Source organism: Crocuta crocuta, unplaced genomic scaffold (assembly GCF_008692635.1).
Source record: "Crocuta crocuta isolate KB4526 unplaced genomic scaffold, BGI_CrCroc_1.0 scaffold164, whole genome shotgun sequence".
Taxonomy (NCBI): Eukaryota; Metazoa; Chordata; class Mammalia; order Carnivora; family Hyaenidae; genus Crocuta; species Crocuta crocuta.
Window position 1 is genome coordinate 3,728,029 of NW_027530016.1, and position 17,480 is coordinate 3,745,508.

Sequence of the window (17,480 nt, forward strand, 5' to 3'; positions counted from 1 at the left end):
ACTCTAGATGCTGGCGAGGATGTGGAGAAATGGGCACCCTCCTACACTGTTGGTGAGAATGTAAACTGGTGCAGACCCTCTGGAAAACAGTGTGGAGATTCCTCAAAAAATTAACAATAGAACTCCCCTATGACCCAGCACTAGAACTGCTAGGAATTTACCCAAGGGATACAGGAGGGCTGATGCATAGGGGCACATGTACCCCAATGTTCATAGCAGCACTCTCAACAATAGCCAAAACGTGGAAGGAGCCCAAGTGTCCATCAACTGATGAATGGATCCAGAAGATGTGGTTTATCTATACCATGGAATACTACATGGCAATGAGAAAGAATGAAATCTGGCCATGTGTAGCAACATGGATGGACCTTGAGGGTGTTATGCTGAGTGAAATAAGTCAGGCAGAGAAGGACAGATACCATGTTTGCACATATAGGAGGATTAGGAGGAACTTAACGGAGGACCATGGGTGAGAAGAAGAGGAAAAATAGTGGGGGAGAGGGAGGGAGGCAAACCATGAGAGACTCTTGAATGCCAAGAACAAACTGAGGGCAGATGGGGTAGGGGAAGGGGAGTGATGGGCAGTAGGAGGGCACTTGTGGGGATGAGCACAGGGTGTTATATGGAAACCAACTTGACAATAAACTATTAAAAAGAAGAAATAAAAAAAAACATTATAAAAGATTTTAAGAAGTAAAAAAAAATGAATAAACATTAAGGGTGGGGAGTAATGTGGGGGGGTGTTTGTTTGTTTAATGAGGATGTCCAACTAACAACCCATTCGGCCCTTTCTGTTTTTGGTCACTATAAGCAGGTATGAACTACATAGAAAAAGATAAAAGAGCTCATCCAGAGAAAACACACCCACTAAACAGACTGTGTCTTTCATTTAATGTCCTTATACCAGAATGTAAACATGGAAAATTAAGCTTTTATATCAACTTCTGAACTCCCTTACCCAACTGCTAGGGAACAGTTAAAAACAGGACAGAGGATGGGACAAAGACATTATAGAAGGTTCAGGAAACAAAACAAAACAAACTCAAAAAAAAAAATAGTGAAAAGGATACCAAGCAAAACAATTCTTGCTTTCTTCAAGTTCAACATATCCAGCAAAAAAACAGAACCAAATATCTCTATTCCTTCCATTACAAGACAAACCTTTTACTTCTTTACCCCCATTGTAGCAAAGGCTGGCCTCTTCATAAAGCTCTGAAGCAGAAAAAGGCATTTGCTGCCTGCGAACAGTTTTTGTTTTCGCTTTGTTGTGTTTACTTGGTTATGAGTGATATCCGAACAAAATGTCTTCATCTAGATTAGCACTTTTTTCCAATATGCCCTTCAGAACACGGAGACTGAAATAACATCTGAGAGTCCCAGAAGTATTTTGAGCTGAGAACATAACAAAAGCTCTGCTATGCTACATAAAATTGAGCCGAGATTCACAGATAATAACAATAAGGCATTTCTGCTCCAAGTTTTTCATCTAGATATGTCTGAATTACCCACACTCTGCTTCAGAGCCACTTTACAACAACCCCGTCCCCCCAACTTAAGAGTCACACCTCTCAGATGAGGACGTTGTGATGTTTCATGGCTACACGAACAAGAAGAAATAAACAGAGCTCTCATACCTACACCCATACCAACCATTCACCATCTTTATTCTTGCAAAGAAATGTTGCACTTAATTTAATGTGTATGCAAAATTAAGCCATTAAGTGCCACTGAATAAATGCACTGTCATGCATCTTAGGTTTATTGTCCATGGTTGACATTTCTTTTTTTTTAATGTTTTATTTATTTCTGAGAGAGAAAGAGAGAGAGTGAGAGAGAGAGAGTGAGCAGGGGAGGGTCAGAGAGAGAGGGAGATACAGAATCTGAAGCAGGCTCCAGGCTCTGAGCTAGCTGTCAGCACAGAGCCCGATGTGGGGCTCGAACCCACAAACCGTGAGATCATGACCTGAGCCGAAGTCGGACGCTTAACCAACTGAGCCACCCAGGTGCCCCCATGGTTGACATTTCAAATAGTGTAATCTTCCAATTAATCATCTTGCAACAAAGTATTAGAAAAGTTACTGAAAGTCTACATTTCTAAATGGCCTTCTTACTCCCCCAAGGATTCTAGAATTCACTCTGCGTTCTTCTAATGTGTTTTCTTCCCAGAATCTCAGAGACACAAATACCTTCAAGGAAAGCAGTTGCTTGTCTAGAGCCCGGGCAAGCTCCAACAGCATCGCGCACGGCACAGCTGAATCAGTCGCCCCCACAAACACCCTGTTGTCCCAAGGAGGAAAGTACTTGGAGTCGTAGTGACAGGCGAGGACCAGGTGTCGTTTGGCAGTGGGATTGAGGGTGCTGATGATATTTGAGAAAGACCGGTACCCATAGGGTGTCTGACTCAAGAAGGTGTCTACTTCCAAGACCCAGTCGGCTTGAAGTCTCTGAATTCTCTGCATGATGTGCTGATCAAAACAAAAATCAAAATTTCAGATCTAGACAGTTTCCACTGGTTAACTATATACATATATATGTATATATATATATATATATAGTTTAAATTTACATGATGTCTTTCAAGTTAAAAATGCAATATATGGTTAAAGAATTAATAGCAAGGATGATTAAAAGGAAAGCAATCCCTCTCCCTCTCCCTTAACCATCCATCTGCCAAGTAATCCCAATGAACTGTTAATATTGACTAATGTTAATAGTCTGATGTATATCTTTCCACACCATCCTTATTGTTTATACGAACATATACTAGCACACGAGCATGTATTTGGCAAAAGGGTACGTGTTTTTGTAGGGATAGAAACTATACATTATTCTTCCCCTTGCTGGTATTTAACAATACATCCAGGTCATTTCTACATGTCAGGAGACAGAGACCCTGTTCAGTATGTATTAAAGTCCACTTTCAATACTTCTAGGAGGCTAAGAAGGCATTTTGAAAAGTCAGATACACCAAGGTCCTACAGGCTTCAACTTCTACCCTAAGCTCTTTGGATGCAGAAGCAGCAAATGGTAGCTCTTTTGTCCCAAGAGCACTGCATATGTCCCAAGTTCAGCAAATATTTCAAAATGTAACATGCACTGACAAAAGATACTGATGGTATAATGTAGCCCCACAAGGAGATGCTTGGGGGATATCTGAGGCCCTGCCCACTTTAAGAATCAATAAGTAACTCTGAACCATAATGACACACCAAGCAGTTTTCCTTTGCACTGAAGGTGGATTCAGACCCCACTACGAATGGCAAAAATAAAAGAGAATCTATTTTCCCATCTCCCCTCATCACCTGAGAACACATGAATGACGCAGTGACTGATAGGATGCAGATGGAAAAGAAACACCACTTCCAAGACTGGCAGTGTCTTCCTTAAGAGTCTAGAATGTACAGTGTGAGAAGTTACAGTGGGTTCACTACTGTTCCATTTGCCCTTTCCTGTCTTCATTTCCCCTTCACCTCATATTTCTCAACTAGGTTTCATTTATTTTATTTTATGTTGAAATACTGTGTACATCTTTGTAAGTTTGCCTTAAAGGATCTTTTAAAAAGTCAGATAACAAACTAACCATCAACAAGATTGGCGATTTGTTGCACCATGAACATCCAGTAGGGATGGACCCCGAGGTGATAAACAAATAGCTCATAATAACTGGAAAAGAATGGAAGCGTTTTTGTTTTGGGTTGGTGTTTTCCCCTCAAGGAAATACAAGATTTTCTAGCCTAACCAACCCTTGTGTGGCCTGTCCTAACTTAATGTGACAAGACACGCAGGCAAAGGCTTTGGAAAAACTGTGGCAGGAAGCTTCCGGGAAAATAACCAAACCAGAAAGAGGACAGTGATTCCCAACTCGATTCTGTAAAAGCCAAATAAACAAATGGTTCCCTGATGTTCACTCCCTGCTTTCTGCGGTGACGTGGACTTTGGCCACAATAGCATTTATATCCATGGTCCCTTACCTTTTCTATTACAAGTTTACAAGTTCTCTTTCCAAATAGCAAAAAGAAAGGTTTATAACCTTTCAAGTAGTTAAAAGAAATCACCATTCATATCTCATTCACTTTGTTTTCATCCACAATTCTTACTACTGGGCTTTGCTCACAAGAGGCTATCGCCAAATATGGGCTGATTATAACTAATAAGTTATCTCAGTGAGAACACATAAAATTATATGATATCAAGCATGGGTAGTTTGAATACAGGCAAATCACTGTGCATCAAGATCGGCTTTCCACAGAATATGAAAATGAGTTATTCCCGGACTTTAGGGAAGAGAAATTTTTCCATAAAGGGGTCATCTTTAAAAAAAAAAAAAAAAGGCGTATATTCCAGAACATCTGGTATCCAGATGATGAACAACCCGAAACCAATAGCAGCCCATATGCTTACAGAAATGAATTGAGATTAAAAAATAGGTATCTGTTAGCTTCGTTCAGCTAAAGACTCATGCACAGACTCACGTCTCAACTACTAAACAGGTTGTGGACGTAATTTCTGATATCTTACATTGACACTAAAATTCACAAAAGCATCAGCAAATGGCCCCAAAAGAGTCCTCCCTGAAGCAACCGTTTTTAACCCAATATACATATTTTTTAAATTATCTTAGCAACGAATTTCTTTATAAACATTCGTATTGGCTCCATAATCTCATTTGGTCACCAATATCCCTTGTTCTATTGGCTTTCAGGCTTAGTCCACAGTTCTCATTGAAGTTCTCTGGAGTTGTCTCCCCCAAACCACTGCTCTGCTCACTAGAATGCCCTGAAGCCAGGTAGCAAGAACTCGGGCCCACCAGGAGTACAAAGGGCAGTTTAGAATATAGATTCTATTTTGGATTATTCTAGATTTATTTTTTGGACTGGGGAAGGGACAAAAACAAAGGCAGAGAGAGAAAGAGATGGATGGATAAAGACAGAGAGAGATGAAGACAGAGATAGACGGGCATTGAGTAGAGACATAAAGAAAAGGATACAAAGATAAAGGTGGAGATGAAGAGAGAGACAGAAAGACAGATTGAGAGAGGAAGAGAAAGACAGACATAAATATGACATTCTACTTCCAGGCGGGAAGGCCCTGGGCATTTTAGGTTAACATTAGTGAATGATGCTGGGTCTAATTGAATTTCTCCTAAATTCTTATTTCCAGGTTCCAAGAAACAATATTAGCAGCCCAGGTTTGTTTGGAGGAAGCAGACTCAACAGTATTTGCCCCAAGTTTACCAACAGGTCATTCTACCAACAAGCTGATTCCTGCCACTGAGGACTTTGGGTACCTCTTTCTTCTTAGGCATGTTGGCCTCTCAGGCTCCATGCTGAGTGCCCTCCATCTGGGGTCCTCCACTCAGTGACAGCCATACCTTTGGCTAAAGAAGCTCAGCTTCTGCTTCTCACATGGACTAAGCATCTATAGGGGATTTTAATCTCGCTGTTTGTAGCTTGCCTTACTTAGGCCAAGTTTCTGGCTTGCTCCTTACTAAAACTTTATCCTGATTTTTAAATTATTTTAAATTAGTTTTTTATTCCTATCTCAGGTAGAAATTACCAAAAAACCTCCAAAATTTCATGCATTCAAATTATTTACTCTACAAATAAATTATATCCTAAAAACTAAAACTTCTAAAAATCCATAAGGCATCCTTAGGCTCACCGATGAGAAGCAATAAAAATGGAGACTCTGGGACATCGTTTCCATATTATTCATTGGAAGAGAATCCATAGCAATATACAGCTTTATTGTTAACTGCAAAGGTCAATTCAATAGCCAATTTTATACCAAGTCCACATATCGTTAGATTTGAGAGTCTTCTCTAACTACGACCCTGGAACTGTATAAATTATAAAATCTAATCCAATGTTCCAAAAGGCCTCAGGAAAAAAGTAGATTTTCCACCATTCTTGGTTGAACTTAGTTCTGAGTGACAGGTACTGATCCTGGTCAAATTGAGGGCATCAGTGTAACTCCCTCATCAGAACCCAAGTGTCATCTATCTCACCTTTTTTTTTTTTTTTAAGTTTATTTATTTTGAGAGAGACAGCTCAAGTGGGGAAGGAACAGGGAGAGGGAAGAGAGAGAGAATCCCAGGCAAGCTCTTCATGTCAGTGTAGAGTCCAATGCCGAGCATCAGGGCTTGAACTCAGGAGGCAGGAGATCATGACCTGATCTGAAGTCGGATGCTTAACCGACTGAGACACCCAGTCGCCCCTACCTCATTTTTTTAAAGTTTATTTTGAGCGAGAGAGAGAGAGACAGAGAGAGACAGAGAAAGAGAGAGAAAATGTGCATGTGGGAGGGGTAGAGAGAGAGACAGAATCCCAAGCAGTGTGGCTCTGCAGTGTCAGTGGGCTTGAATCCACAAACTATGAGATCAGGACCTGAGCTGAAGTCAGACACTTAACTGACTGAGCCATCCAGGTGTCCCCACCTCACCTTCTAAAGTAGAAACCCTTATCTTTCCACAGCTTAGGGAGCAGCTTTTTTAATACTCATGGTGATTTTCAGGGCACCTGAGTAGCTGAGTCGGTTAAGCTTCTGGCTCTTGATTTCGGCTCAGCTCATGATCACTCTAATCATGAGATAAAGCCACATGTCAGGCTCTGTGATGACAGCATGGAACCTGCTTGGGATTCTTTCTCTCCCTCCCTCTCTCTCTCTCTGTCCCTCCCCACCTTACACTTGCTCTCTCTCAAAATAAGTAAGAAATAAACAGAAAGAAAGAAAGAAAGAAAGAAAGAAAGAAAGAAAGAAAGAAAGGAAGAAAGAAAGAAAAGAAGGAAGGAAGGAAGGAAGGAAGGAAGGAAGGAAGGAAGGAAGGAAGGAAATACTTGGGAGATGAAGTCCAGTAAATCATGGAAATGAGTGGTTTGTGTCTCACCCTCCAACTCAAGCAAGAGAAGGCCCAGAGATGGAGGTGGGCATGAGCACACACTGGTGCCTCCCAGCCACCGCTCTGTGATAGGACTGAGACTTCAAGCAGATTTGGGTCCAAATTCTGGCCTCATCACTCTTATGTGTATAACCCTGAACAAATGAACTCATCTACCTAAACTTCAGGCCCTTTTAATCTGTAGCACTAGGATAATAAGAGTACCTACATGTTAGCACTCTTGTGAGGACTGAATGCAATAGTCCATGAGAAAAACTCCATAAAGTGCCTGACTTCAAAAAATGGTGCTCCATGAAGGTCAGCCAACACCAGTCTTACACCTCGCCCTACCTAAAGGTTAGAAAGAACTAAGGTGCTCTTTGGGTCTCCACCATCTAATTCCTTAGGAGAAACAGGTGCTGTTTGGTTGGAAGACAAGAATCTAGTGGAGCAGCAGACAATGGCTAGCTATCTGGGTTGGATGTGAGAGGCAGAGCCATCTACTGGGAAGAAAGGAGGAGCTCAACAGCTGTGTTGCAGGGCCTTGCTGGGTCACTCTATCATTCTATTAGAGGTGGGGTGCCAAGGTCTTTTGCCTGGAGAGTTAAGCAGACGGAGTACTCTCAGAGAAGGATTTGAGGGGCCAGTCTCTCCCCCATTCTTTCCTGAGCTGCCCCTTTAAATGGGTCTATTTTGAAAAACATTCATTCAGAGGTGGGATATCAGATTCCTTCGGAAGACTGGCACTAAGGAGGCAGAGACATTCAAGGTCCAGCCCCGCAATGGTATAATTTACCCTCCACAGCAGTGTCTTTCAAACTGCAGTGGTAGAATCAGTGAATCTTGAAATCGGTTTACTGGGTCATGACCAGTATTAAAAAAACAAAACAGAACAAACAAGTAAAGTAGAATTAACCATATCAGAGTAAACCGCAGGGAATGTAGGTAATAAGAGTGCAGTGTTTTTTGTGTTTTGTTTTCTTCCGTGGAACGTTGGTGTCAGTTAAATCTATTTTTATGTTTGTGTGTACAAAATGTAAGTTTTTTAACTTTTTTTTTCTTTTTTTTTTTTAACACTGGTCAGAGTCCGAAGTTTGGGAAGCACTACAATGGAGAAAGTAGCTTATAACTGATCTTGACTCTCCCTCCAGGAAGAATATAATTTCCCCAGAGGAATAAAGGCATCATAGGACAGTAACCCACTCTTGGCCATGAATTGTCAGGCAAGGACTGCTTAGGGCTGTTGATATTAGGTAGTTAGGGTCCAAGGAAACATGGCTGGGTGCCTGGGGGTGTGTTATAGAAATGACCAAGAGTTGAATACTTAGTGCCCTATCTCATGTTGTATCCCGGCAGGTATTTCACATAGGAATTGATTCAGATTAACATGTACCACTCAGTTCAGAATGGACATTAACTCTCAGTTAGCTGGTTTTCTGGGTTGCTTATTTTGGTGCATAATAAGATGAGATGACAGATCTGAATATCAGACAACTCAGAACTTGGGACATAATATTATCTCTCATGTGCAAGCAAAGTGTTCAACAGCCTCCAGGTTTGTGTGCTGGGTCCTCACCTGGCGAGCCGCATAGCTTCCTGGAGATCCTGGATATCGCTCTATCAGCAATGGCCTTAAGTCATTTTGCCACATTGCTGAAATACTGGTGCCTTCCGCAACTTGCCGCAGAGACGATGAATTCAAAATGGCTGGTTGGTGATAATTCTGAGGATTCAATAACAGTATTTAACTAGTTATCATTTTGTAAAATGGTCAAGACTTATCCAGAGACATTTGCAATAGAATACTATTTCCTTTGAACCTCAAACTAAAGAGATAGCTCTTAGGTCATAAAGTAAGTTAAACTACTCAACTTTAAAATTGGCCCCTTAGATCTGGAAAGCTAAACTAACTGTTTTGGCAACTTATTGTAAAAACAAAATGGCAGCGCCTGGGTGGCTCAGTTGGTTAAGCGTCCAACTCTTGGTTTTGGCTCAGGTCATCTCACAGCTCGTGGGTTTGAGGCCCACATTGGGGTCCATGCTGACAGTGCAGAGTCTGCTTGGGATTCTCTTTCTCTTCCTCTCTCTGTCCCTCCCTCTTGTCTCATTCTCACAAAATAAATAAATAAACTTTAAAAAACCCCTAAAATTACATATGTACTTCTCATTATATATTATTATTGAACAGCTCTAAACTAGATGCTTATTGAAATATCTTTCAGCCAGAGTTTGATGATTCTGTAACCCACTAAATAGTACACTTTTTATCTTCAGTTAAAATTATTTTAAAATTCTATTTATACTCACATTCATAGGAACATTTACATATTAACTGAGTTAACTTTAACTTAAAGAGCTAAATTTAAAAAAAGAGCTAAATAAACATAAAAATCAAATTTTGTTTCTTTAATGTATGTATATATATATACATATATATAGGGAGAGAGAGGGTAGGTGCACACATGCACACTCACACACACACACACACACACACACATACACACACTCAATGAGCAAGCAGAGGAGGGGCAAAGGGAGAGGGAGAATCCTAATCCTATGCTGCCAGCACAGAGCCCAATGTGGGGCTCCAACCCAAGACCCTGGAATCATGACCTGAGCCAAAATCAAGAGTTGGTCACTCAACCAACTGAACCACCCAGGTGCCCCTCAAGTTTGTACTTCAGGTATAACCTTACACACACTGTGTTTTCTTGTGACACTAGTAATAATGAATCATTCATTCATTGCATGTTTATGAGGTGCTCATGATGGAATGTGTTACTCCTCCTCTAGGTAAGCCAGTGATTGATCAGCTGATTTCCTCCCTAAGGGGAATGATGAAGGTCACATAGGGTATTAAGTTCTTCGGAGTGCAACATAGAAACTGAAGAAGCCTTGTCTCCTTCACAGTTCATTCCAGTAGCAGTGTTGGTTGAACATGTCTCAGTAACCACATAGGTATTTCCTCTCCAAGTGGCTGGTGAGAAACTCTGGAATTAAATAATTCTAATTGCCAAGTTACTTATACTCCTCTACACTTTGCTGTCTCAACATTACTCTCCATTGTGATCATGCAGAGAACATGGGCTGTGGGTTCAGACAGACCTTCCCAATTCAGCCCCCCACCACTCACTAGCTGTTATTCTGCTGAGTTACTTCACCTCATTAATGCTCAATTTCCTCATCTACAGAATGGAGGTAATAACACCAGCTTCCTAGAGCAATTATAATTAAGTGACCTAACACATATAAGCCGCCATAGTAAACATTCAATACCTTTTCATTCTATTACCTTCTATAGAACATGAAAAAGGTATAGAATTTAGAGCTGGGAAGACCCCTTAGAGACGATCTAGTCCAACCTCCTGGATTTATGTCAGTGGAAACTGAGTTTTTCATAGAGAGCAGGTGATTTTTCCCAAGGTCACAGGAGGGCTCCAGGTAAATTCACGAAAGGATCCAGGTTTCATGGATTCCCCATTCCATGCCCTTTGTTCTGTGTCCCTGCCTCATCTATGAACCTCCAGTTACCCCCAAATGTAAATGCTGTGCCTGAACATCTTAAGGTTTATCTCTGTTTACTGATGATACATTTTTAAATATACTTTGCAAATTTGTCACTGCAGCCTTTAAATTCCTTGGTATTTTCAGGATCTCAGTCCTTATGTCAACTCTCAGACAGCACTCGGGAGTAGAAAGCTGAAGTGAACAGACAAAACAACAGAAATTTGAAAAGGGCAAAGAAGAAACTGGAGGCAAGAAGTGGGAAGGTTTCTATAGCTAATTACTACTTAACCAGGCCAACCGGAGCCTGTCTGGTCTCTCCTGCTGCCTAGCCGCCCCCAGGCAGGGCCACTCGCCCCAGCGCACCACGCTTCAGTCACCCTGGCCTCTGTCCAGGTCCCAAAGCACTGTGAGACTCTGCCCCGTTGGGGCTTTTCCCTCTGCGGTGACTTCTGGCTTGCAGGCTCTTCCCTCTCTCCTCACCTAGTTCCTGCTTACTCGGGTTATAACTTGAAGTCCATGTTCTTGGGTGTTTACTTGTTTAACATCTGATTTCATGTTGGATATCAGCTCCAGGAGGGCGGGAATTATCGTTACTTTGCAGCCCTTCCCAGGGCCACACAGTGCCATATTGAGTACTCAAGAAATATTGGGTGAACTCATCAAATAAGAGAGTGACAGAGGAACTATCTCTCTCAAATTGTCTTCACGAAGACTGTGCTTTTATAATACTAAAGTAAAATGGGCATTATAAACAGCAAGTCAGTTAAATGTACAAGCAATCATAAAGGCAGGAAAACAAAAAGCTACCTGCTGCAAAGGGCCAGGAAGTACTTCGATTCAAGTTTTGTGATCTTTGCTCTTTTTATATTTTTAACAGTCAATGTTCGTGATGCTTTAGAGTTGGTTTTGGCCCAGGGCAGCCTTGGTGATAACCAAGAACTACTGTGTCAGGAAGACTGTCTGACCAGTGACTCCTTTTCTGTTTAGTGTCCATTACTCTATCCCAGAGCCTACCTGGGCACTGTGGACAAGGTCCTTCAACAGCGGGAAGGACCCCAACAGCAGGAAAATCAAGCTCGTGTTAAAATGGGCAGTTTATGGAGACTCTAGAGAGTTCTTAAGGGATTTGAGGAAAAACAGGAACAAAATAAATAACCTTCCAGCAACACTAGCTGTAGCAGATACCATATTTGAAATACAGTTGAGAAACAGCACCAAAAAATGCTTACCAAATGAATGAAGGTTAAGTCCAACAGACTTACCCAGACAGGCCCATAGATGCTCCTCGACACTGAGAGTTACCAAGAGTTACATGTATTGTTCCTCAATCAGCTGGGCTCAACCATTTAATTAACATGCTCCAATAAAGAACCCTCCCCCACCCCCTGTCTGCCTCCCCGGGAGGAAAGATGCCCCTGGGAACCCATACAAAGAAAAGTTTCCCAGTCAGTGAAGGACAGAGAAGGGGAAACAATCACTTTCAGTTAATTATTTAAGCCTTCCTAGTCCTTCAAGCCCTGTACAGAAAAGCATTGGACTCTTCCAACCAAAATGGTGCCCATTCAACTTTCACAGAGCCTTACTCTCTGAGCCCAGTAAACATACAAATCTCTGCAGAGATCAGAGGAAAGGATGAGGAGAAACCTAGACAGAAAGTGTGGGCTGGACGTGAGGAAAGGAAATGAGGCAAAAACAGTGTTGAGCCTAGTGCTAAAGGGAGACCCCCAGTTAGTCTAGGCTTATTTCAGTTAAAAGGCACATAGACACGTTTCTTTGGTATAAGCACTCTCAAAGGAATGAGTCTCTGTTACAGCCCCTGCCTTGTCTTTTCAGCCAAGCAGAAAGGACAATAGGTCTGCTTTGAGTGACAAGAATCTTTCAGCTAAAAAAGTATGAACCAGATATCCTGAAACATCTCCTCTAGGCTAATCACATGACGCCAGGCCAAAGAGGGTTTTAATTACATAATTTGTAGAGCAGATCCAGNGGAGATCATTAGAGAAGCCCAGTGATGTCAATTCTAGTTCCTGTCCCATATGAGTGTCTCCCAGACAGCACTCAGATTAACTCCCGCATCTACCAGTAAATTCAACCCAGCCAGCATTTACAGAAATCCTTCCAGTGTGTCCGACACCCCTGGCATGACAAACACAGTTGTCGAGAAGTTGAGAACCAAATAAGGTAAAGTTCTGCCTTCTTCCAATGAAGGCAATGAGCCCTCTAACTAAGAGAAAAGCAATGTAGGCTTTGAAACGACGATTCAGAGTCAAATCCCAGGACCCTGACTCACTAGCTGTGACAAGGAAAGGTTTACTTATCCATAAGGGGGTCAGAGTACTCACCTACTGGGTGGTAGAAGCTCAAAAATGGCACATTTAGTCTTTCTTCCCCTACCAACACCCAGCCTACCACTGACCTCCCTGTCCCTGCCTTGAAGTCTCCATTGCTGCTTCCCTAAGAATCATGGCGGGTAGATGGGAGAATGGCTAAGGACTTTTAAAACCATGGGAGAGGGGAACCCTAAAAACTCAGAATATGTATGACTCCAGAAGCAGAAGAACGTAAGTGCTGAAGACAGCAGTAGTAGCTTACCACGGATGACCATGGGGGAAGACTTGTCGGTGAGGCCAACCCTCCTGCATGTGGTTCCTCCATTCCAAAAATCTGCCCCTCCACATCCAATATGATTTGAAATTTTCTACTTCACCTTTGTTAGAATAAAGGAAGATTCTACCAATACATTTGGTTTCCAACTTTATGATAGAGAAAGTTTGGAAGCAACCTAAATATCCAATGTAAAAGGATCATTAGATTATGGAATGCTGATGATTTTGCAATAGTCAAGTGATGCTTTCAGTGAATTTTATCAGCTCCAGGAAATATTCATACTTTTTTTTTTTTACAAATAGTTTATTGTCAAGTTGGTTTCCATATAACACCCGGTGCTCATCCCCACAAGTGCCCTCCTCCATGCCCATCTCCCCCCTCCCCCCCCACACCCATGAGTCCTCAGTTTGTTCTCAGCATTCAAGAGTGTCTCATGGTTTGCAACATGAAATATTCATACTTTTAAGCGACATACTAAAATATAAAACCATTTATGGAGCACATTCTCTAGTAAAAAATAAGTATTCATGTGTGTTACTTTAAAAGTAAACAATTAGTCTTTATTGAGTATTTACTACATGGCAGCTAAGTGCTTTACCCGGGTAGCTCAATTCTCACAAAAACCTACAAGATTGATGTAATTGTTGTCCACTTCTATAAATAAAACTGAACATATATATATACATATGTATGTGTGTACATATAAATATGATATATATCTATGGAAAGAAAGAGGGAAAGAGAGAGAGGGTAGGGGAGAATGAGAGAGAGAGAGAAGGAGACTAGGAATAAAAACATCAAAATGCTTAAAAGCAATTATCTGAATGTAGAATTATGGTCGCAACAGTTTTCTTTTAGTATACCTTTCTGTATTTTCCTACTTTTCTAAAATGAGCACATGTTAACTTTATAACTGGGAGATTTCAATAGAAGCCATACTTTTTAACTAACAGCTTCCTTTAAAAAAAAAAAAACAAAACATGCAACCTTCCTAATGGCCATCTGTCTTTCACATCTAAAGGAGGACTGATTTAACAAGATTCCTTTTAACAGTCAGTTGACAAAGTTGTACCAAAGGAATGGGTCTGTACCAAAGAAATAGGATTGGGGATCAAGGATGGGACAGGATTCCAAAGAGTAGTTTTGGAATAAGGCCCAAGCCCCTTGAAGCTCCATGAGGGAGATCAGGAAAGGGGGAAAATAGGGAGAGAAGAGAAGGTTCCAGAAAGAAATGATCTATTTTGGAATTCCATTTAGGATCCACTCTGACCCAGAAAAAGAGAAATAAGCTCTTTCTCTGGCCTCCCCAACCCTCCCACCAGACTCATCCTCCCTTGCTACCTGAACACTGTTCCCTGCACCATCAGCTAGGACTCATCTGCTTTGGGGAAGAGAGTGGAAGAGGAAAGATGAAGGCTCTTCAGTTCGCTGGTGTAGCTGTAGTCGAGTGTCCTCTCCTGTAAATTGGGAATGAACCTCCTCTCCTCCCAGGGGCACTGTGAGATTCAAGTGAGGTGGGTATAGATGAGAGTCCTGGAACCCAGATGTCAATGCCTCTGAATAGACACCTGTGGGCCCACCTGAGAATCTAACCATTTATAATACTGCCTCTATGGGAAAATGTTTATGGGTTTCAAACAATTCGGTCACAGTCCTCTGAACTCAACCAACTAAGGTTGGCCTGTTTTTATGTACAAGATGCCACTGAAACAGACACACCTTTACTTCAAAGCAAAGAAAATAGATTTCAAAATCAATGTTTTCTTTACTCTGCCTCACTTTCTGGTAGACCAGTGTACCAAGGGCACACCTCAATGATGAAAATGCCATATATAGCAGGAAGGCATGTATTTTAGTATGGACCCATTCACTTCCCAGGCTGCAAGCTGTACGGGACATCTGAAGGACTTTCTGGAGGCCTACCGAATAAGGGAGGAAGGAACCAGAAATTGAGAATCATCATGGTTGGTTTTGTCATTTGCTTACACCATTTGAGTGTACTTTTTTTTTTAAGTTTCTTTACATTTTTGAGAAAGAGAGAGAGAGACAGAGTGCAAGCAGGGGGAGGGGCAGAGAGATAGAGACAGAATCTGAAGCAAGGCAGAATCTGACAGCACGGAGCCTGACCCAGGGCTCCAACTCAGGAGCTGTGAGATCATGCCCTGAGTGGAAGTCAGATGCTTAACAGACTGAGCCACCCAGGCACTTACACCATTTGAAAGCATCCAGTTTCCTAGTATGACAGTGTTTAGAAGCTTCTTAAAATAAATATAAAAGGGATTCGTGTTTTTAAAAGACTTTTCTCAAAAGTTAAATTCTCATTTGTTTTAAACATGTCCAGAATCCAGCCCTTTCCCCCACCTAGAAATACATCCTGCCTACAAATGATTCCTAAAGAACAGCTCATTCAAATATTCCCTATCTCACTTACTCACCCATTCAGATGTATCGGAAAGACACATCTGGTGTGGCTCCACTTTCTGGTTATTAATGCCCCCTCCCCAATTTCTGACGAGGAAGGTACCCAGGGAGAAGTGAAGAAGGAAAGGATTTACAAATGTAATTCAATGTCCCTTAATGGACATTACTCCTTCTGAATGCCCGCAGAAACTTTTTCTTATAATGCAGTTATTCTTGAGTTTGCCTTGCCACATCCTCCAGGTTCCCTGTGGCTGGTGGTCTCCACGTGTAAGTCGGGACACGTGGTGGTGTCTAAACGATGAAGCTAAGTAAGCATAATCCGGAGAACTCAAGTGGGCTATTCATACGCATACGTATGCGGCTGCGTGCAAGTCCGCCTGTGACCACATAGGGCCTGTGCATTCACCAGTGTGCCCTGTATTCCCAAAGTGTGAATAAGTACAAGCATACTGAAAGCATTTAAAAGATCGGGTCAGCAACACGGTCAAGGTTTATAACCCTTTACTGCTTTTTCTTACTATTGTCAAGGGCGTACCATTTTACTCCAGTACCATTAACATATGCAAAACTCCCCAGCAATTTCATGATTTCAAAACTGTTACACAAGAAAAGGAAATAAGTTTGAACCTGTTTACTTCACGCAGAGGAAGCTTGCCTCCTAAGTTCCTTATATGAATTTGCACCTACAACCAGATACGTTGCTCTGACAATTGCATTGATTCTCTTAAGAATAAAAAAACCAGTATTTTAAAGTGAAGCCGGTCTCCAGTTAGAGCTGCTCTGCTTAAAAACCTAAAACAAACGGTAACACACGTCTTTCTAGAGCCTGCATGGAAACTCCAATGTCCCAAGGGCGTCCGCGGATGCGGCGGCGGCGGAGCGGGAGGCGCGGGCGCGCGCGCGCGCACACACACACACACACACACACACACACACACGGCGCGCCGGGCACCCCCGCGGCAGCCGAGCGCGGTGTCAGCCGGCCTCCTGCGTCCCGAGTGGGCGGCGGCAGGGCGATGCGCCCTCACCTCCCCGCTCGGCCGCAGCCGGCTAGACACACTTCCTGTGCCTATCACTGCCCGCATCAGACCGCAGCCGAGGGGAGGCTGGTGACATCACCCAGTTCCCGTGGCTTCTGCAAAGCAGCCCCGAGGCCAGCGAGGCACCCCGACGAGGACGCAGAGCCCCGATGCCTCCGGGTGCCCGTCACGGGCACGGCAGGNGACTCAGCCCGCCTCCCCATCCCCCTTGCGAAAGTGCGGGCGCCCGGCCCCTGGTCCCCGCGCGCGGCGCGAGCCGCCCAGGTGCAGCCACGCAGCGGCCGCCGCTCACCTTCTCCTGGGTCCAGTCTGCGGCGCCTCGTCGGACCCCCCGGGCGGCCGGGGGCAGGACAGCCAGCAGCAGCAGCAGCAGCAGCAGGTGGAGGGTGCCCACCGCGCGCCGGTCCCCGCCGCCTGCCATCTCCGAGGCTGTCTAGGCGCCGGCTCCCGGGGCCACCGGCGGTCACGAGCCCGGGAACGCGCGTCCTTCGCCTTCCCCCTTCTCCACCCTTGGGTCTACTGCGCCCGCCTCCCCATCGCCTCCCTGTCGCCTCCCCACTGCGCTGCGCAGGCCGGAGACGCAGCTCTCCTCCCCACCCCACCCCTCTCCCGACCTTAGCAACCCGGGGACTGGGCTGTGCTGGGAGGCATAAGCTTCCGAGCCAAGGGAAGGGAGCCGACCACTTCCTTGTCTTGGAGAGGGAGAAAGGAAGGAAGAGATAGGGAAGAGACAGTTTTATCATCTCCAGTGCCATAATTGGGAATAGAAAGGGAAGGGACCGTTCATCACACCCTGTGAGGTTATGAATTGCTTTCCCACAGCTCTGCAGGAAGGGACACGGACAGAGAATCGACATTTACTGTACCAGGCACTGTCCTAGGTGCCTGGCTCTTCCGATGTTCCCTTATGTAATCTTCATAACCAGGGAGGTAGGTGTTAACCCCACTCTACAGATGAGGAAACCAAGACTTGCCCGGTACCAAGCCAGAACTAGACCCCTCAAAGTATTTCCTTTACAATAGCCCAT

General features: G+C 43.4%; 1 protein-coding gene across 1 annotated transcript in view; it reads right to left on the reverse strand.

The window, feature by feature from the left end:
• The window catches only part of QPCT (glutaminyl-peptide cyclotransferase), a 28,848-nt gene extending 11,871 nt beyond the window's left edge, over positions 1-16,977 (reverse strand). Inside the window, exons 1-3 of the mRNA XM_077764261.1 lie at positions 16,745-16,977; positions 8,454-8,600; positions 2,187-2,465 (exon numbers count right to left, since the gene is read on the reverse strand). Coding sequence (XP_077620387.1) covers positions 2,187-2,465; positions 8,454-8,600; positions 16,745-16,873 — 555 coding nt within the window. The 5' untranslated portion in view covers positions 16,874-16,977. The remainder of the gene's footprint in view (positions 1-2,186; positions 2,466-8,453; positions 8,601-16,744) is intronic.
• Between the last annotated feature and the right edge of the window lie 503 nt (positions 16,978-17,480).